The 22,658-nt window shown below is 36.8% G+C and overlaps 1 protein-coding gene across 1 annotated transcript in view; it reads left to right on the top strand.

The window, feature by feature from the left end:
* Positions 1-22,658, top strand: part of NLK (nemo like kinase) — a 143,213-nt gene that overhangs the window by 94,163 nt on the left and 26,392 nt on the right. Inside the window, exon 4 of the mRNA XM_019731400.3 lies at positions 21,843-21,949. Within this exon, the coding sequence (XP_019586959.1) occupies positions 21,843-21,949 (107 nt within the window). The remainder of the gene's footprint in view (positions 1-21,842; positions 21,950-22,658) is intronic.

The raw sequence follows: 22,658 nt of genomic DNA, 5'->3' as shown, positions 1-22,658 counted from the left end.
GGTGCAGGTCTTCTGTGCTAGAAGCAATTCCAACCTAAAACCAGTGGAAATGAGAGTCTAATGGGGTGACCATGTGTCCCAGTTTTCCAAAACTCCTAGATTTTACCTGGTATCCTGGTATAATTATAAGTTCTTCCTTTCACTTGCAGAAGTGTTTCTGTTTGGGTAACAGGTTTGGCTTGTGCAGGCAATGTTTAAACAGGAATCTCGTCATAAAGGCAGCAAAGAAGCTTATGTGTCCATTTTTGGCCAGTTAGAGTCCTTGGTAGACAGTCATGTAGTTTTTGGCTCTCCGGATATAGTAGTTTAATGATAGTATTATACATTATATTTTATAGCAACATTTTTTGTTAATTTAAAGAATACGCAATATGTGATTCCCTGGTGCAATTAAACAGTTCCAAAACCCTCAGGGAATCGTACGAGTCAGTGAAGAGCTGAAAAATGAAATGTATATATGCATGTATAAGAGGACTCTGCAACAAGCGTACCATCAAGGACCAGAAAGCTGCATCCTAAGCGCTTTGAAGATTGCCATATTGTTAGAATTTTCTCTTCATTTATTCCATAAACATAAGTATCAATTATGTTCCTAGAACCAGGAATTTTTAAAAAATTGTGCTCACTGTTTTATTCCCAGCACTTAGAACAGTGTCTAACACATATAGTAGGTAAATGTTTGTAAAATGAATAAATAAGATAGTCTGTGCCCTCCAGGTTTGTAATCTAGTCGGATATAATCATATAAATAATAGTTATAATCTAGGTTGGAAAGTATAGCAATAGAAAAGAATCGACATATCCTGAGAGTCCTGGGGGTCTGATTTTCATTCTTTCACATTTTAGTTTCCAATCTGGATTACTTGAAAAGCATTTGATAATTTAAAACAAAAGCTTTCACTTAACCACTGTCGACCAATTTTGGCTCCTTACTTCTGAAGCCTAGGACAAAAAGTCAAAACAAAGGAAAAGTTGCAGAACAATCCTGACTTTAACCACCACTTATTCAATATCTAGTCAGCCTTATTTATTCATTCAGCCAAATATTTAGCACTATTATGTATATAATATTGTATTAATCTCTGGAGGATACAAAGATGAATTGTTTAATTTTTTTTTTCCATTTAATTTGTCAGGTACTGTTGTAAATACTTATCTCCATTTTAGAGATGAAGAAACTACCTGAGAGAGGTAAACAACGTGTCCAAGGTCACTTAGAAATGACAGAGCTGGAATTTGAACCCATGTTGACTGGTCTAGTGGGCCAGGAGGGCTCTTACCCCACTGCTGCCTCTCACGCTCTCCCTCAAGAAAAATGGAGTATGTGGAATGAGATAAGATGCAAAGAAATAACTATCATAGGGTAGAATGTTCCAAAAGGAATATAGGCAGGTGTTGTGGGACTTTAAACGGAGAGATTGCTTCAGGCAGTAAAAACAATAAGACTTAAACGATGAAAAGGCATTTCAGATGCGTATTGAAGGATGAGAAGGACTTGGATGGGTAGCATGGAGGAGGATGAATATTCCAGATGGAGGGCGTAGGTATCAGGAGCATCTTTTAGGGAATGGCACATTATCCAGGTGGCTAGAGTTTAGCATGAAGAATGAGAAATTAGGCTAGCTGGGGCCAGGTCATGGAGGGCCTTGAATGTTGAAATTCGTTTTTATTCAGTAGGAATCTGAAAGCCCAATGAAAGATTTTGTGTGTGTGTGTGGTGAGGACTATGACAGTCAGAAATGTTCTTTATAAACTTAAAGAGTTTCTGTTTGAGATGATAAGAAAGTTCTAGAATTAGATATTGGTGATAGTTGCACAACATTGTGAATGTACTGAATGCCACTGAATTGGTACATATAAAAATGGTTAACATGGTAAATTTTATGTTATATTCTACCACAATTTAAAAAAAACATTTTTTTTTGAAACACCTGACTCAGGCTGAGAGGCAGTGGCTGTTGTGCAAGGAGAGCAGGATTCTTGGCAATTGACTGGGACTTTTCAGCCATGTACTGAACGGCCTGGGTTTTGATGTTGATGACTGGTTGGGTATTTACAGAGGCCGGACAAAGAAATGAGGAAATCTGGGGGTGCTACCTAGAACATTACAGAGTAGCTGGCCACATTGGAAGAGAAGTAATTGAAATCAGAAGAGGAATTGGGATGCTCTGAGAAAAAGGAGAGGTGAGAAGCAAAGACAGAACCTTGGGATGAAAGCAAAGAGCAGGTTCAGCAGGCCTAGTAGTGTAGTTCGAATTTGGAGATTGTGTTCCAAGAAAGGAATCTGTAGTTAGCACACGTTATGATCACTTCAAGATAGAAAGTAGAGCCATGCTTTGAGGTGGACAAAATAGAATAATAATGAAAGTCCTTAGAGTTCAGCTGGTTAAGAAACTGAGGGGCAGAGAGTCTCTACCCAGGCTGCAAATAAAATCACCTAGAGAGCTTTTTTTAAAATGAGGATGCCCGGACCCTACCTCCCAGAAATTCCGATTTAATTGGAATTAAATCGGAATTTAATTTCCCGCTACCCCCCCCCAACCCCCCACCTCCACCCCCAGTGATCTGAATGTGCCCTCAAAGTTGGGATCCACTAGGCTAAAGCACTGGAGTGATTAATTATCAGCAGGAAAATTATCAGTTACCACCTGAGGGACTTTGAATATGCGAATGTGAAGCAGTTATTTGTGTCATTTAACTAAAGTTGGGATCATGTTGTAAAGGCTGCTAGAAAAGACAAGGGTAAGAGACTATGGAATTAGTTTCTGGTATGTATTTTTTTAAAGGAGAGAATTCTGTAAGCAATAGTAGTGGGACCAACCATAGTCTGGAAAAAGGGTAGGAGAGAAAGAAGTAGCTAACTCCTCCACTTACCAGCTCTTTAAGTGGAGACCATGTTCCCCATCGCCAGGTTGATGCTCTTCATGTAAATCCATCATAAATGCTTTTTGACAACGATATTAACTGTGATCTACAGATCTTTAAAAACCTCAGGACCTACCCTGTTTCCCCAAAAATAAGACCTAGCCGGACAATCAGCTCTAATGCGTCTTTTGGAGCAAAAATTAATATAAGACCTGGTATTGTATTGTATTATATTATATTATATTATATTATGCCCAGTCTTATATTAAAATAAGTCCTGGTATTATATTATATATTATATTATATTATATTATATTATATTATATTATATTAATTATATTATATTATATTATATTTATTATACTGGCCTTAATAAGACTGAGTCTTATATTAATTTTTGTTCCAAAAGACACATTAGAGCTGATTGTCCAGGTAGGTCTTATTTTTGGGGAAACACAGTACTTCATCTTCTGTTTAAGCCATAAGAAAGTCAAAATATGTCATATTTAGGCAGAAAGTTCCAATTTTATTTTATTCTGACACATCAGCAGTGAAAAGGGTAGGATTCAAAATGAAGTCTCAGAAGCTTAAGGCTGTATGTGTCTTTGGCTCAGAGCCTGTGCTCATCACCCAAAATCTCTGCTTCATTCATTCTTTAAACAATTAGTGTTTTTAACTTATCATAGAGGCAGAGTCGTGCATTTTACCTGAAGCGTATTGCAGCATGTTTTTTTTAACATGATTAAGAGAGAGAGAGAGAATTAATTTATGCTAACTGCCATTCATTTAGATTATTTTCCAGAGTGAGCTTGAGATAGGAGTCAAGAACGTGCTATTCCAGCCGGTAATTTCAGCTCCCATACACTTCCCATAGTGTTGAGAGAGGTACTTTAATATAGCATGATACTGTAACATAAGCCAGTTGTTTCATATGGGGTTTGATTGAAGAAAACAGCACTCTGTTCCAATACCGCAGAACACAGTACTGCTGAATCTAATGAGAGTGATACATTGGTCTCCAACATAGCATCTTCCCAAATGATGTTTATGTGATCCTTAATGTTCATTTTATGCCCTAACTTTGGAACTTCACCCTCAGGCAAGATGTTCCAGCAGGTAGTGTAGAGTATAATGGCCACTGCTGTTATCCTTAGGAGTCCATGGTTCAGTGGAGACAAGTGACAATTTTCAAATCATTGTAATACTGGGTAATCAGGGTTAAAATAGAGATATTAACCAAATTTTCTTAAGTGGAAAAAAACTGCTCTGCCCTCATTCTCTCCCTCCCCAAAAAGGTTTGGAAAACTTGTCTGGAACTTAGAATTTTCATAGAATAAGACATTTCACTAGTCCTTTCTATGTCAATCCATATAAGATCAGTTGCTTATTAGTAGGATATAAATATATATTTCAATATTTCCAGTCATGTTTTTAATTTTCCGCAAAATTTTAGGCAGTATCTGATTTCTGTTGGTGGGTCTATGTAACCCTTTTTGTATAGCTGTTCCCATTAAATAGCACTGCACAGGTGGCACATCTCAGTGTTTAACAGAGATGCATTCCTTATGTGTTAGAAAGTGGGCACTGTGAACAAATGGATAAGGCACTATGTCAGATCTTACCTTTCTTCCAACTTTATTGAGATATAGTTGACATACAATAGATGTAATATCTTGACAGAGGAGGCAGGTCCCTTTAAAATGGACCACCATCGGGGTGGCCAGTTAGCTTAGTTGGTTAGAACACGGTGCTAATAACACCAAAGTCACCAGTTCGATCTCTGCATGGGTCACTGTGAGCTGCGCCCTCCTTAAAAATAAATAAAATGAAATAGACCACCATTTTATTTTGTCTCTTCTTAACTGCCATAGAAAGTACTCAGAAACAGACTTCTCTGATATACCTCTCCTAGATTCTTCTAGATTTTATTCTCTGTACATTTTTAATCCTCTTGGTCCTTCATAACTGTTCTTTTTAATAACTTGGCCTTTTAAAATCTTCACCCAAAAATTTATTTCACTGGTGATGGGTAGCTCTGGGTAGGTAAGGGAGCATCTGTACCTTGGCTTATTGAGAGGTTTGTCCTCCCTTCAGAATGCTGTTTGTGGTTGCTTATACCATTGATAGCGATCTACTCTCGGTTTTAATGACATCATTCTTTCAGCTTTACAATAGATCAGTCTGGAGTAAATTGCTCTCAAATTCTGTTGGGCAGAAGGACATTTGAAACCAGGTTGTCTGGATACAGAAGTAAGTTTTCCACCCTTAAGAAAGGGTGGGTGGATCTAATTTGAGGGCTCATTGTCTCTTGGAGGAAATGTTAAGATTTGTTATGTTGGCAGAAACAAGCCTGATGCATTTTATATGACCGATGTGTGCATCCTTTATCCTCTGAATGGATTAAGAGGTGACTGAAGAATTTGCCCCTTCTCTTCATGAATTAAACTTAAGTAAAATGTTTCTAGACTAGGTAGAGGCTCTTCGTTCAAATGTCTCGTTTTGATATTCATAAAAAAATAGTGACTATTCCAGTCATTCTTTTGGCTTCTATTCCTTAGGTTTGTGTATATAGGCGTTTGCTCTGGAGGGTTGTGATGGTGGGAGATCAGTAGTCACCATGCTTTACCATCTACATTTGACAGACACACAAGGTTGCCTTTGCCTCCTCTAGAGCACTTTGGGGAGAAGAGAGCTGAGGTTTGAAATAACATCATTTTCTCTAGAATGTTCTTTCTGTTTTATTTCATATGTGTTTATAGCCTTAGTGCCAAGGACTCAGCCAACAGATCCTTCTGGGCTAGGCCAGACTCTGTAGAATGACAGCTTTCCAGTTTTTTTTCTGGTTGCAGAATTGATTTTTTGTAGTCAGTTTTAAATTGCAAATTAAAGGTAGTTTTAATTTTTAAAACTTTAACATTCCATACAACAGATTATTTACCTTAAAAAGAAAAGGAATTTGCCTTGGCCTGGGAAAGAGATTGTTGTAGTCAAACATTTTAACAACGTGACCTTTTAGTCCATTGATTTCTGTAGAGAAGCATAGGCATGCTTCAGAAAAGGTCAGTGATTCTAACTGAAGTGCACACGGATTATTTTTCTAGTTGCAAAGGCGCCCATGCTTTTTGTTGGAAAGAAGATGATGAGATTTAGGGCTGTCCATTTGTTAAAAGAGAAAGCACTGCTGTGATGCATTGCTGTATTTCATGTGGAAAGCATTGTTTGAAATCCACGATATCCATAAACCAGATTTTCATTATGCATGCTATTTAATTCCCTCATTTTTATTTCAGAGGCAGTTACATATCTGAAATCTTGGTTGAAATTTCCCTACTCTGTGGACCAGATTTTGGAAGAAAAAAAAATGTGAGGAAAGGTATACTATCAAGTCTAATATTTATGGTTGTGAGATTTTTTTTCTTTCAAACAGGAATGGTAGAGTTTCAGAATTAGTGCTGTATGTGAGTTTAAGCATGTTTTAACTGCCATTCTTGAACTTTTCATGTACATGTAAGAGAACCTATAGCTTGAGGAGCCAGACTTGAGGATCTGCATACTACAATTTATTAAACCCCCCAAAATTTACTCTGTCCTTTTGGGAAACTATCTGACTCATATTTGTACAACATGTATCACACTCATATGAAGACTCTTAAAAAAAAAAAAAAAAGATTGTAGAATTGTTGACCCATATGGCTCCTACTTGATAAATATTTGATACTGCAAGATTTCTTTTTCATAATCTGGCTTAGTGTTGGTTTCTGTCCAATATGAAATGGAAGAAAGAATGAATCAGTTTTCATTAGCTGAAGTCAGTAAGGACTGTTGAGGGATTAAATTGTTTTCAAAGCTTTGTCCATATTTATTCCGTAGGGAAATAATTTGATACAACAGATTCTCCATTTTCTTCTCCCAATCCAGCTAAACCAGTTAAATACCTTTATTTTGCTATTTGAAAGCTTTTAACATGTTATTAATAGTTTTTCATGTATCAGTCACTCATTGAACACAGAACATTAAATGTGTTCTCAGACTTCAGTTTACATCAGCAAGCAGGCCGGCCTGCTATAGCTCTGAACTCTAGATGTCAACAGTTGTTGAACCTGATACCATGTTTTCCCGAAAATAAGACCTAGCCGGACCATCAGCCCTAATGCATCTTTTGGAGCAAAAATTAACATATTTTATATTATACCCGATCTTATATTAAAATATGACCGTGTATAATATAATATAATATGATATAATATAATAATAATATTATATAACATATAACACCAGGTTTTGTATTAATTTTTACTCCAAAAGACACTTTAGAGCTGATGGTCCGGCTAGGTCTTATTTTCGGTGAAACACGGTAATAGTAATTACATCCCCTAGTAGTAGTAGTCCCTTTATGGCTGCATAAAGATTACCTAGGCTTTGGTGTATTAGCAAATCCTGAGGTGGTTTTAAAGTTCCAACTCACAGTTGGAGTATTTTTCCCTCTGCTTTGAAGAGTCACTGCATAGCTGGAGGAACTTATTCATACCACCTTTTTGAAACACCTGTGTTCCAGATGAAGCCAAAAAATCTGAAGCTTGAATCTACTTTTTTCACCTCTCTCAAAAATAAATACATCTCTAAAATGTTCCCAGCTGGTGAGAGTGAAATGCTCTCAGCCTCCCAACTATTAGTAGAGGGTAATATTGAATAACAGCAAAGCCACACCTACTTTGAGCTGCTGAAAACCCTCATCACTCCATTATTCTCCTGAACTGTTTAACCTTCTGGTTAACCTTCTGATTGTTAGCCTCTTGACATATTTAATTCAGGTGTGAGAGTTCAAGAACGCTCACAGGACTATTTATTTGATCATTTCGTTATATCCCACTGTTCTGGCTTTATTTTTTAAGGTTAGTAGACACCAGACGGCATGTGTTACATGGAAACCCAGAGGTTTCAGAAGTCACTAAATATATTAGACCTGCCTTAATTGGAGGATATGAGGAAGCTGTGGGGCTTTTAGCCACTTCATAGACCACCTGAATCTCCTGCTACCAACTCAGTTTATTTGAGAGCAGTACTTCAGGGAACTTAATAGACCTACAGCACACTAGCGCAAATCTGTATTTCAGCCAAAGTACAATTTATTCACGTACTACTTATATCAGTTTGCCCTGCATACTATATGAATAGTTATTAAATATTAGGAGCACTGAATTATACAATTGGTGATGGGTTTAATAATTACATATTTAATGGAAAACCATTTCCTCTTATTGATGCATCACTTAGAAGTGACAAGAGAGCCAAATGGCAGAAAATAGGATTAGGTCAAAGCGGCATTTTTCCAAAGAAAATATGTTATGCATGCGCCAAACGAAGTTTTTGTGTATGTGTTTTTGTTGTTGGGGAAATGTAGAATACTAATCAGCTGTGGGATACCAACCTGAAAGCTCGTTTTTGCCACTCTGGTCTCATGACCTCAGGTTACTAGAAGCCCGTTACCAAAATCAGGCATGCCCTGTGTGGAAAGTTTTCAGAGACTTCACAGAGATTAGTACTTTTAATGGCTCCCTTGAGTTTCCATTCTGTCCAAAACCAACCTAAGTCTCTCTCAAAAATCATACGCCCTGTCGAAAACGTTTCATGATCTGAGAAAAGGTTTCTGTCCTCATATGAAGGAGTGTGACTATCATGGACATACTGGTGTTTGGTGCCCAAAAAACCCGCATGAGACCGCTTAATAAGAAGTGAATAAAATTTTCCTCCTCAGCAATGATGTCCTTTTAAGATTGCCTGGTCTTTCCTTTTAAGGTCAGTAGCTTAAAAGAACTTTTGAAATTGCTTGTCTGTTCTGTGTTTCTTTTTTATTTATATTCTGGGGGGAGGGAGAAATGTTGGGAAGGAATAAGAACACAGTCCTTTTGGCAAAGGCCTGGTCTTGGATATTGAGCAGTCCTGAGTTCAAATCCTGCTCACTCCTCCACACACACTAGCTTTTTGACCTTGGAAAAATTGTTTGATAGTCTTCCCTGAGCCTCAGTTTACTCAGTGATAATTAGAAATAATATTTTTCCTCGAAGGACTATTGTAAGGAATAAATGAATTAATGTAGGTGGGAAATTTGGCACAGTGCCTGGCATATTGATACTTAATAAACTCAGTACTCTTCCTCCCTCCCATAACAACGATGATGATGATGATGATAGCAGCTACTGTGTTTCCCCGAAAATAAGACCGGGTCTTATATTAAGTTTTGCTCCAAAAGACGCATGAAGGTTTATGTTCAGGGGATGTCATCCTGAAAAAATCATGCTAGGGCTTATTTTCCGGTTAGGTCTTATTTTCGGGGAAACACAGTACCACATAATCCCTGTTCACCATGTGCCTTTTTATGTGATTCACATATAACATCTAAACCCTGGCATTAACTTGGCTAATGTTACCAAGCTAGTAAATGGCAGAGTCGAGATTCTAACCAGGTCTTTGATTCCAAAGCCTACACTACACTGCCTCCCACTGCCTAAATCTGTTTAACTCTTCACTTTAAAAATTGGCTTCCTGGCCTTCTCTCTTCTGAAGTAGAAGTATTGCATTCATCTTTTTTCTGAGGTTTAGTTCATCTTTGGAAAGAGCACAGGTTAAGAACAAAGGCTGGGATCTAGCGTCAAGTCTGCTGAATACTCTGTGACCTTTGGCTGGTTCCTTTACCTCTCTCTAAACCTCTTTGCTTGTTAACAATGGGAATCATAATAGGACTTACTTCTTAGAATAATTAGGAGTCTATGAGGCTAAATACATTTAAAGCTGGATGCCTACCATAAAGAAAATTCAGTAAATACCACCTATTTTTCTTTTCGGTCAAGCTTCTATGGCCATTTGCATTAAACTCTTTTTGCTTTTGTTTTCTGTATTTGATTTTCACGTAATAATCTCAGACTGTTTCTATCCTTTTGAATGTTGCCTTGCTTTCATCTGTATTTTTTCTCTGTGTTGTCACTGAGTTAGTTAGCATGCTCTCTACTCTGTCTTGGTGCCCAGTCAGTATTTATCGATGCTAATGACGATGGTCAAACAAAGATGCTGTTGGCACCAGCCCTGCAGCCTCTGAGACTCCTTGAGTAATCATGACTTCCTAAAAACAAAAGGACTCAATCATCTTACACATCATTAAAGGTCAGAATTTGGTGTCAGCATTTGTTTCTGTGGTGATTGTGTAGCTTTTTCTGCAGAATTACCTCTGACAGTTGGAGTAGTCAGGCTTTCTGGCATGAGGCTGATTATCATGCATTCTTAAATTACTTCCTAAAATAGACACAGCATCTCAGAGGTGGGTTAAACAAATATTGATCATATTACAGATTTGTTTTAATTGGAGCAGGAGGCCAGGGGAGGCTTGCCATTGAGTTGTAGTTCATTCCCAGGCTCTAGATGAGTTTCCTAGTCGTCTTGCCCATAATCCTTTTTGCATCAAAGAAAATTGTACAAAACTTTAAAATTCCAAACAGCCCTCTCTTTTTCTCTGCCTTTCTGGTATATCTAATATATTCCCACCTTGTTTCTTTGATCCTCAGAAGATTCCTTATTTTTGTTTTTTCATGTTTCAAACTCTGTCCTACCTGAACACATTGTCTTCCTCTGGCAGGTCTCCTGCATGTTATGTTGGGGACTGTGCACTGACAACTCTCGTGTTCCTTATTATACAGAATGAATCCTGGTGTGCCTTATTCTGAAGAGTGTCATGTCATTAAAGTTGAATTTATACCCCATTAATGGTGACATGCTACCATAATTTCAATATCCAGATTTTCAAAATAGAAGGAAAGAAATGAAAAAATATTTTTAATAGATGAAAAACTTTGTGCAAAGAAAAAAGAAGATTATAATCAAAAGCAAAATGAATACCCCATCTGTGGCAGATTTCATTTTGTAAAAAAACTAGAAATTATTGTTTATTACCATATGTAATGATTTCCCAAACTTATGTTTTCAACTTAGACATTCCACCAAAGACCTGTCCTATATTACCAGCAATCTCTAGTTCGGACTTTCTTTTTTTTTCTTTTTTTTTCCAATTTCAAGGGCTACTAGTCCTACCCTCCATCCTACCACACACAAAGCAGGGGGTCCCTATTATACAGACACGTGGTAATTTTTTAAATTCTCATCTATTAAAAAAATAATAATAGGGAATCTGAAGCTATTCAAGTAAGCATATATGATTCATAGATACAGGAAAGTGTTTATTTGTCAATTTTAGCTTTGTAATTTGACTAAAGAAGGGTGAAAGGAATACAACTTGAAGAAAGTGAATGCTCAGCAGGTGGAAGGCAACAGAGAGAACGAGGTAGAAAAACTTGCCCGTATGGTTTTTTTAACCTTTGTATTATTTTTCAGTTGTTGACAAGAGGAGTATCATTACTTGGCCTTCAACCTGACATTTCTTCACCTCCAGTCTAGATCTGTTACGTGGGAATAGTCCCAGGTTGTTATGAGGATTAAATGAGGGGACCTGTTAAAAGTGGTACAAAGTAGCCTCAAAAATACTTTTCAGTAAACTGAGATAATTCCTCTGCAAACTGGGGGATTATTTCTTATTTGAGGTTGTGGCCTGGTAGTGACAGAATGAAGACTACAATTCAGGTTATAGAAGAAATGAAGAAGAGTACTTATGTGGATTTGGGCAGTTACTTTGGATTCATTTCCTTCCAAGAGGAAAGACTAAAACTCAAAAAGAGAACAATTAGTTCTTTAGAATAACCTACCGCTTGTGAGAATTCATTGAGGTAATTCATATAAAGTACTTAGAAAGTGCCTGGCCCATAGTGAGAACTCAGTAAATGTTAATTGCTTTTATTTTTATTATTTCTCATGTGTTTTGTTTTTTTAATTTTTAAGGTGAACCATTTTAGAAAACCAAATGCAAGTATATATGTTTTTACAGATACAGGTAAATTACCAATTAGAATGTGCCTGTAATTTAGAAATTCAGTAGGAGCTGAATAAATCTTGATGGTTTCTTACATGTTTAAAGGTTTAAATCTCTATAATTACTAGAATTTAGCAATTCTAATAACTTAGAGATTTATCTCGTTAGAAGAATATCTCGTGGTTGTGCTTTTTGTTGCTTTTATTTTTGTTGGCTTATCTGAGGGCAAATCTGGCGTATTCAATTCCAAAGCAGCGTCTAAGGGGCTTTATGAGATTAACAACCATAATATTGTTGTAATCTTTGAGTGACTGTATTGTAATTGCTTGTTTAATTGTTCATCTCCCTTGTTAGGCTATAAACTCAGTGAGGGCAGGGACACTCTTATAAACCACTGCATTTCCAGTACCTAGAACAGCAGAATATTGAAAAATGGCGAGTGGCTTCCCATTTGAAAACACATGGCAAGGGAGAGATTCTAAAAGCTGCATCGTGTAATGAAGTATTAAGTTTCTAAATTTTCCTTGAAACCTGATTTTTGCAACATGAAAGTAACGTCAGTCACATGAATTTCATGGAAAGGGTCAGACCTCAGAATCTTTACAAACCTAGGTTTGCACCCAAGCTCTGTGTCAGCAGCTTAACCTCTCCCAGCCTAGTGGAGTTACACGTTAGATACTATGAGGATTAAGTGAGGTGACATGGAAAGTGGCACGTCGTAGCTTCAATAAAAAGTGAGCTTCCTTTCTCTTTTTCTTCTCTTCATAGCACATCATTAGAAGTAATTCAGCTTTTCTTTATTTTAAAGTAATCTGCATACTGTGATATTTGGTTAAGAAAGGGGAATAGTAGGCAAGCTTCTATAAGAAGCAGTTGGGTGGGGTATAGAGAGCACTGAACTAGGAGTCAGGGAACCTGAGGTAGTTCTGTCTTTTTACCTACTGGGAACGTGATCTTGGGTAAAAGAACTTCTCTGCCCTGAGTTTGTGTTTCTATTAAGTGATATTTCCCTGTGATTAATAATATTTGAGAAAGCAGCAAAAGCACTGGTTTCTACCCTGTTACAAAGAAGCTTCTAAAACGTCAATATTACCCCTCCCCCAAAAAAATTAACTCTTTAAAACAACACAAACAGTTGTTTCTCTCAGGCCCCAGAGGAATCAGCGCTGCCGTGCTCCACCCCACCCCCCATACATTTATAATTGTTAATTTGCATCATTCTTTTTTCTGAAGCAAATCAGTACTTTTTGAAATCCATATTTCATGGAGCTACTTAACTAATTGCTGCAATCAGCAGCAATTTATTTTATAGCAGGGCTGTTCAAATCACTCTGAGGTTGGCATACCATGCACAGTGTGTTTTTTTACGATCATGATTTTAATGACAAGTTTTAATAGGACAAAATGGTTGATCTTTTAATATTCTCCTGAAAATCCTAACTTTGGTCCTATATTTTACCTTTACCCAATGGTAACTTAAAAGGCCATAGCAGAGTCGTTGATCCAGTGGGTACATCAGCTATGGAGGGGCTGTCCCATTTAGAAAAACCAGGAGATGGAAAGAGTACCCTGTTTTTCCTCTTGTTTGGAGACCCTCATTAAATTACTCAGAAACAATAATCAGATAGCTGCTGTTCAAGTTAATGGCATCTCTGAGTCCCTGTCAAGAGAGCTTTATTTAATGCACAACAGACCTGGAGTGATGCAGGTGCCTTTTCAGCCCCTCATTTAATTTAAGCTGCTTTAGTTGGCATGGCAACTAGTTGAGACATCTGGGAGAAATTATGCTGGGGATTGAGACTTCAGGGGATTTGTACTAGAGCGAAGCAGAAACCTTCTCATAAAGTGGTGTGTGTTCCTTCTGAATTTCTGTACCTATATTGTTAAATCTTCGAATTCAGGAATTGTATTTTCCAGACAAGTAAATTTGTAAAAGGTCGGCCTGGTTGTTAGCTTGTTTTCTGTGAAGAAAAAAAAATGCTTTACTTGTGGAGTGAAAAATGAAGAATTTACTTTGCTAAACTAAAGCTTGACAAAACGTAATGCCTGTGGATTGGCCGTTCTAATTACTTTGTAAAAATCATACATTTAAAATTGTTCAGTCTTTTATGTTTAAAAGATACTGGAGGAGGAGAAACCATCTCTGTACAAAGATAAACAAAATGGTAAAGGTCGACAGGGGCTTTTTGTGGTTTTGCCCTGGACTTTCTGGTTCCATTAAGAGTTTGCTAACCAATCCCCATTCTTTTTTAACCCAGTCTGTCATCTCAAGAAACAGAGATATGAAAGTAGCACTCTTAAACTCGTCTTTCTTAAGTATTAAAACGCGAAGTTGAATGAAAGGTGTTTCAAGTTCACAGACCCTGAGGACAGTGACGTGATCTAGTCATTTGTGTTTAGCAGAGGGACTATCTGGTGGTTTCTATTTTGAGAAATAAATTATTTTGTGAGAGAAATTAAGCACATATGTATGTGGTCTTAGTATAGAAGAATTGACGTACCATTTGAAATCATGCTCTATATTCATTTGGAACACATTGCTTTTCAATTTTTTGATATCTGGTAATACTTTGCTCTATTTTAGGTTGAACTCTATGAAATTATTATTTTTGTGGGTCAGCAATGGTCCAGAATTCTCGATTCAAATCCAGCTGGTTTAGGGTCAACAACACCCTGATCTGGAAATCATATGTTTCATAATGCTAAATGTAAGAACTTTCTTTCCTGAAATGAGTAATTGTTTATAAAATACCTGGTTAGAACAGGTCCCATGCCAGCCAGTGTTTTCCTTTTTCCCTTTCTTTGAAAATGTAGTCACTATTAGAAGAAAGCATATGATATTATTTCATACTTATTCTTTGTTTTGGGGGCTTTTGTCTCAGTTATTTCCTTTTAGAAATCAAAACAAAGTTTTTCAAGCATCAACACTATGAATTCAACTTGATAATTTGAAGATTACGTTAATCTTATAAGGACATTAAGGGTTAATATGTAAAGCACTCTTACAAGTAAAAATTGTCACCCCAATAGAAAAATTGAGCAAAGGACAAGAATAATTCTCTCTCTCTCTCTCTCACTCTCTCTCTCTCTCTGTCTCTTACTCTCTTTTTCTCTCTCTCATACTCTCACATATATGTAGCCAATAAACATAGAAATAGTTTTCAACATGAAAACACAGTTGATAGAACACAAATCTTTCAGTCCTTCCTGCAGTGCCCCTAAAATATCAGTAAAGGGTTAAAAACTAAAAGAGGTAGAAACCTATGCTGGCAGTAGTGAGAACCCAGAAACAGGTTGGTTCTTGCTACAGAACATCAGAACAGCTCAGGAGTTAGAGACATCAAGTATCTCAAAAAGTAGGGATGCAGGTAGGCCTAAACATAGGATTGGTTGCAAGCCTGTGTAAGAAATAATATGTTCAGAGCTTCTGTCCTGCAGAAGACTAAAGCTTTATTCTCTGGAGACAGCATGAACTGAGCTACGGTGTCTTTGGTTCCTTCTCCCACTCATACGGAACCATGATAACCTGGCCTGTGCCTTCTAAAACAGAAGTTTGGAGGGCTGGCCTCTGGAGAAATGGATTAATCCAAGAGAGAGGATCTATACATAATTGAGGATCCCTCATGAAACAGAACTATAAAGCTCTAAGTCCTCCCACAGAGCTACATTACTGTCAAACAATAATAACCTAAGCGTCCAGTGGTAGGGGATTGCTTAAATCTTGATATATTATGTAAAATTACATAAGCACTTAAAATGATAAGAATTGTATACCATGGAAAGATGTTCACAAGATGTTTTAAGTGAATATAGTGTGTGTGTGTGTATGTATGTATGTATACACACACATACTTGGGGGGTATATATATATATATATATATATACTGGGGGTGCCAAAAAAAATGTATACACATTTTAGGAGATGTTAACCTTTGGTCAACATTGTTAAAGCAGGTAGTTCACCGTAATCAGAAGTGTCTGGATGCTGTTGGTAACCACTTTGAGTACCTCTTGTAATTGCAGAAGTCAAACATGACTTGTATTCATCTTTTCTTATTGATATATATTAATACAGTTTTTTCCTTTCTTAAAATGTGTATACATTTTTTGGCACCCGCTGTGTGTGTGTGTGTGTGTGTGTGTGTGTATGGGGGTGCCAAAAAAATGTATACAAGTGGGCACTTTGGTCAACATTGCTCAAGCAGTAGTTCACTAATCAGAAGTGTCTGGATGCTGATGGTAACCACTTTGAGCACCTCTTGTAATTGCAGAAGTCAAACATGACTTGTATTCATCTTTTGTTACTGGTATATATTGAGTATTACAATTTTAATACAGTTTTTTCCTTTCTTAAAGTGTGTGTGTGTGTGTGTGTGTGTATACACACACACGGTGCCAAAAAAGTGTATTAAAATCATAATACAATGAATGACGCTGGCATCCGTTGGATGAACACCATCTTTTGAGCAGACATCATACTACACATTGCTACCATGATTTAATTCAATTTTGAAAAGTAATACATAGATATCTCTTAAATGTGTACATTTTTTTGGCACCCCCAGTGTGTGTGAATGTGTGTGTGTGTGTGTAATATATGATCTACTTTGACACATAATTCCGCTTCAAGGAATATATTGTTAGGAAAATAATTAGATTCACATGAAGCCATACACACACACACACACACACACACACACACACACACCATGTTTCCCCCAAAATAAGGCCTAACCAGAAAAATAAGCCCTAGCATGATTTTTCAGGATGCCATCCCCTGAACATAAGCCCTAATACGTCTTTTGGAGCAAACCTTAATATAAGACCCGGACTTACTTTCAGGGAAACACAGTATATAATGTTTATCTCAGGGTTATTCAAAATAGTTTTTTTAAATTAAGATAACTTGGATTTTCAACAATGACAGATTGGTTAAATGAATTGTAATATCCATACATTAGAACACTATACAGTCATAAAAATTTTGCTTTATTAGAATATTTAATAATGGTATAATGCTTATATTTTAAGTTAAGAGAACAGGTAGCAAAGCTATGTGTATATTATAATTCCAATTTTAAATATACATATATATGCACACAACATTTTCATGCAGATGTTATACATATATAGGTTAATTCAAAGAGGTAGGATTCTGAGTAGTGTTTATATTCTTTGGCTTCTTTGCATTTCTCCAGTTTTCTACCATGAAGGATATTTTTTAAACTATTTTGGAAATTTTCAAAAATACACAGGAGTAGAGACAATAGTATAATAACTACCATATATCTGATACCCAGCTTCAACAATTATTAATCATTTTGCCAATCTCATTTTCTCTATCCTTTTTTATTGAGAAGGGAGGGAAAGGAGGGCTAGAGTATTTTAAAGTAGATTCCAAACATCACATTATTTTACCTGTAAATACTTAAATATGCATTTCTAACTGATAAGGACCTTAAAAACATTCATTTCTACCTTCCCTTCCCATCAGACACCTTTTTTCCCCATTGATTTGTTAGAGAGATTTTTCCAAGAATGATCAACATTGTGTGTTTGGTGGATTACTTCTTCATTGTGACTTTTGGGTTTTTATTTCTCATATTTCTAGTAAACTGGTCATTAGAGCTAGAGGATTGATTATATTAAGGTTCTTTTAGACATGAGTACTTTCTAAGCAGTGGTGTGCATATCATAGGGACATAATATCTTGTCCCACATTAAGTGCTATTAAGATTAAGTGGTGGGTTGAGGTGATGTCAATCTCATCCCTTTCAAGTGGTTTTAGCAGCCATTGATAATTGGCGCCTACATGCATGATAATAGAGGTTAAAAAACAGCGATTTTTTTCCCCCTAACCTATCATAGCTTCTGCATTTATTAACTGAAATTCTATAAAGAATACAGTGAACATTTAGTATATTTTATTACGGTTTTTAAAAATATAACAATATAAAATCTGAAATTGTGTGGGGCCATTGAAACAATTTTAAACGTAGTCAAATCTAAATTTCACTGCTATGTAACCGTAGGCAGGTTACTTGCCTTCTGTTAGCCTAAATTTCCTCATTTGTAATTGAAGATTGAACTTCTACTTTGTAGGATTGTCATGAAAATTAGATGAGATGATATATTTTAAATACTTAGTAGAGTGACTAGTACCTAGTAGGTGCTCAATAATAATTCATTCATTCAACAGATATTTACAGGGACTTACTATATGCAGGCATTGTTTCTGAGAATTTGAGATAAACTTGTGAATGAAACGGACAAAAACCTTTGCCCTCATGGAGCAGGGGGGGAGACAAACAATAAGCATAATAAGTAAATTACATAGGATAAGTATTAAAAGAAAAAGTAGAGCTGCGCAAGGGGGTAGCAATTGGATAAGGTGTGTAGGACACAGTATTAGAGTGGTCCTGTAGGCCTCATTTGAAAAATAAGATTCAAGTAAAATCACAGAGGAGGTGAAAGAGTTAACCAAGTAGATATCTGGGGAAGCACAATCCAGGCGCAGGAAACAGCTAGAGCAAAGACCTAAGGGCAGAGGGTATCTAGCGTGTTCAAATAATAACAAGGTAGGAAGTGATAGGAGAGGAGGTCAGAGAAGAAGGCCCAATCAATTACGGCCCTGTACAGACATTTTTTAGGTCTTTGACTTTTACTTTTTTTTCTGTAAAAGTAAACTCTAAATGAAATGTTTACTCTAAATGAAATGGGAAGCTTTTGCAGAAGAAGGATGTAATCTGACTTTTATTCTATAAGATTGTTCTGTGGATTGCATACACAAAATAAGATGAATTGATGAATGGGAAGAGCCATGGATAAATGTGTGCTAAAACAAATACGGCAAAATATTAAGTGTAGAATCTAGGTGGTGGTGGTGGTGGTGATGGTGGTGGTGGTGTGTGTGTGTGCGTGTGTTTGATCACTTTAATTCTTTCAAGTTTTCTGTGTGTTTGAAAATTTTTAAGAAAAAAGTTTTAAACTGTTAAGAAGCAAAACTAAATCTAACCTGGATGACGTGTATCATTTTATAGAATGATTGTAACATTCTATACTGTCCTATAAGAAGAAGTTCTACATGCCAAATCTCATTTCCTCACTAATCTTCATTATGAAGTAGAATGTATTTCTTTGGAGAGAATTTGATTAATAAAACCTAGATAAAAAATCATCCCTACGAGCGTAAGAACCTTAAAAATTATGTTTTCTAAATAATAAAGTACTGTCAATATATAGACAAAATAAAAACATAACAGTAAAAAATTTATTCTGACTGCTGTATTTTAGAAATGTAGGGGTCTTGGGCCAGTGTGGTAACAGCTGACATGCTAAGACGTCAAATTCTATGGCTAAATTTTGATAGAACCAATAGAATTTTCTTTTAATTCAGTCATGTGCCATGTAACATGTTTCAGTCAACAGTGGACCACATATAAGACAAGTCATCCTGTAAGATTATAGTGGAGCTGAAAAACTATTGTCTAGTGACATCATAACCATCATAATGTGGCACAACACATTACTCACGTGTTTGTGGTGATTCTGGTGTAAACCAACCTGCACTGCCAGTCGTGGTAAAGCATAGTACAATACAATTACGTACAGCACATGATTCTTGATAATGATGATAAACAACTGTGATACTGGTTTATGTATTTACTATATTTTCAGAGTGTACTTTCGACTTGTTAAAAAAAAAGTTGCTGTTAGACAGTATGCTGTGTTATGCCAGTAGCGGCCTCATACCTCTCATGTTTACCGCAGTTTTTGGTTGCATCATTTTCTCTTGTGCTTGATTTAATCTTGTGTTGTTTTATTCATCATGGCCCCTAAGTGTACAAAATGCATTGCTAGTTGCCAGTGAGAGGCCATGTCAAGTGATTGTCCTGGAAACAAAATTAAAAGTGATTAAGGATTGTAAAGATGGAAAATGAGTGGTGATTATTGCTCACCAGTCAGGCATGTCCCATTCCACCATAGCTGCGATCTTCAAGAACAAGAACAAAGTGATGGAAGCTGTTGAAGGATCTGCTTCATTGAAGGCAACTGGACTAACAAAAATGCGAGAAGGTCCCATATCAGATGTGGAGAAACTTCTAATGAGCTGGATTGAAAACCAGACACAAGAGCATATCCCTCTAACCACCATGACGATCACGGCCAGAGCAAAAAGTTTGCTTGCGATGTTGAAAGAAAAGGCTGGACCTGACTACAATGTTGAATTTACTGCTAGCTCTGGGTGGTTTAAATGATTAGAGAGTCGTTGTTCACTATGTAATACGAAAGTCATTGGTGAGTCTGCAAGTGCTGATGTGAAGGCAGCTGAAGAATTTTTGGAAACTCTAGATAAGCTGATCGTGGAGGAAAATGCCAGCGCAAATACACTAGTAAAGAGCAGTGTTCATGGCACATTACCTGCTTAGAAGCAAATCTGTGATGAAAAAAAGCAACTAAGCAAACCACCACAGACATATTTCTGAAAAGCGTGAAACCTCCTCAAGAAGAGCCTCAGACAGGTCCTTTATCCTAAGAGATGACAGCTCCATTCGTGTCATTGCCCCTGGAGACCTTTCAGTGGGATAAGATGTGGAGGTGAAAGACAGAAATATTGATGACCCTCACCCTGACCCTATATGGGCATATTAGCCTATGCACGTAGGCTAATGTGTGTATCTGTGTCTTAATTTTTAACAAAAAAGATTTTTAAAAATTAAAAATCTTAAAAACGAAAAAACCTTATCAAGTATATAAAGAAAAACAATTTTTGTCCAGCTGTACAATGTGTTTGTATCTTAAGCTAAATGTTATTACAAAAGAGTTGAAAAGTGTTTTTTTAAACTTCAGTTTATAAAGTAAAAGAACAGTAAGCTAAGGTTAATTTGTTATTGAAGAAAAAATATTTTTTTATAAATTTAACGTAGTCTTCGTATACAGTGATGTCCTAGGCCTTCACACTCCCTCACTGCTCACTCACTGACTCACCCAGAGCAACTTCCCGTCCTGCCAGCTCCATTCGTGGTAAGTGCCCTATACAAGTGTACCGTTCTTTATCTTATGTACCATATTTTTACTGTATGTTTTCTATGTTTAGGAATACAAATACTTACCATAGTGTTAGTTTCCTACGGTATTTAATACAGTAACATGGTGTACAGGTTTGTAGCCTAGGAGTAATAGGATATATATACACACACTATCATAGCCTAGGTCTAGGAGGCTGTACCATCTAGGTTTGTGTAAATACACTCTGATAGTCGCACGATGAAATCGCCTCATGATGCATTTCTCAGAAAGTATCTCCATTGTTGAGCAGTGCACGACTTCACTTAAATCATAGAATTCACCCAAACTTAGTGAGTAGTTCTTGACTGCGGGCAGGCTAAGACCTAACTCTGTCCTATTCTAGATATAGCAAAAGACATTACCTCTGCAAGAGTTCATCTGCCATGTGTTGGTTGATTGAGCAAAACCCTGAGAGTATAACACAGTACAAAGCATAGGAAACTTAAAGTTTAGTAAGGGCAAAATATATAAAAAGTTAAGTAATAAAAGAATTATTAGGATTGTAGAGACTTGGATTTGAACTAACCATTTTACATGTTTTTCGGACTACCGTACTTTATAAAGTACATTGAGCCACAGTTGATAGGTAAATTGTCATCTTTTCCATTGGTGTCATGGTGGCCGAGGGTGAGACCACCAACTCTCAGAGGACCCTCCAATAATATGTCTGAATAAACCCTGAGACTGTTTGGTCTTTACACTCTTCCTGGCCTGATTTATTTAAAACTACCCTTATTTTCCCTTTTGTAACACGGAGTATAGAGAAGTCACTTGGTTGTTTACTCCACTAACTTTTAAACAGTATATGCTCTAATTTTGGCAGTGTTTCATCTTCTGAGGGCTGGCTTCTCACCTCTATTACACTGTCTAGAAGTTTGTTTGTTTTTTCGTAAGCTTTTTCCAGCCTTAAGAATGCAAGTTAATCTTTATACCTAGTGCCTACTTTGAGGGCATTAGGGGCAGAATTCTCTGAACTCTCCTTAACGTTATCCTCAAGATATGTTGTCACAGAATTGATGCAGAGTGACCTACATAAAATTATCGTCTCTCCTCAACCACTCAGCTCAGATCATGTCAAAGTTTTTCTTTATCAGATTTTGCGAGGTAAGATTTTCTTGATGAAGAAAAAGGTACTGTCGCTGTATAAATGAAATGTTTTGCTTTGCTTTTCATTTGAACTTTTAACTAATCTGACCTTCCAAGGCTTTCTTCTTCCCTAAAGACTTTTTTTCTTTTGTCCAAGGTATATTTAATAATCTCTGTACTTGATGTTAAATTAGAGGCTTTTAAGGTTGGCCACATGGTTCTTATTTTCAGTGATGAAATAGAAGGCCCTGTCTAATTCATTCGGCAGTTGAGTGGGTTAATCTACAGCGGTAAATAAGCAAGATGGTTTGTCAAGCAGCGATGATTTAGGAGATCACCAAGTGGAAAAGGAACTGTGTTTCCTGTGCATGTCGTCCTTCCTTCAAGCCAGCAGTAGGTGGGCCTGGTTAGAGTGTTGGCTGGCATACCTGAGTCCAACTCTAGAAAAACAGAATGGTTCTTAAAGCCAAAGCCTGGATGAGACTGATAGACACAGCCAGCTAAATCTCCAGTCTGGCTCATTAAAGAGTACTGACTTGATAGAGAAGCAATTTGGGCAGACATCATTGGAGTTCTTCCTGGACATTGGGTGCGTCCTTCAGAATTTTGCTAGTACAAATGAAGAATTGTTTAAAGCCGAAACAGCTTTCTGACATAGAAAGATATTCCCCTCCCCAAGGTTCATAGGATTAAGACATTCTTTATAAAAATTGAAAAGCATCTGCCA

Source organism: Rhinolophus sinicus, chromosome 12 (assembly GCF_057876585.1).
Source record: "Rhinolophus sinicus isolate RSI-liver-muscle chromosome 12, RSI-T2T, whole genome shotgun sequence".
In the NCBI taxonomy this organism is placed as follows: domain Eukaryota; kingdom Metazoa; phylum Chordata; class Mammalia; order Chiroptera; family Rhinolophidae; genus Rhinolophus; species Rhinolophus sinicus.
Note: the sequence above shows the minus strand (reverse complement) of the source record. Positions and strands in the feature narration are given on the sequence as shown.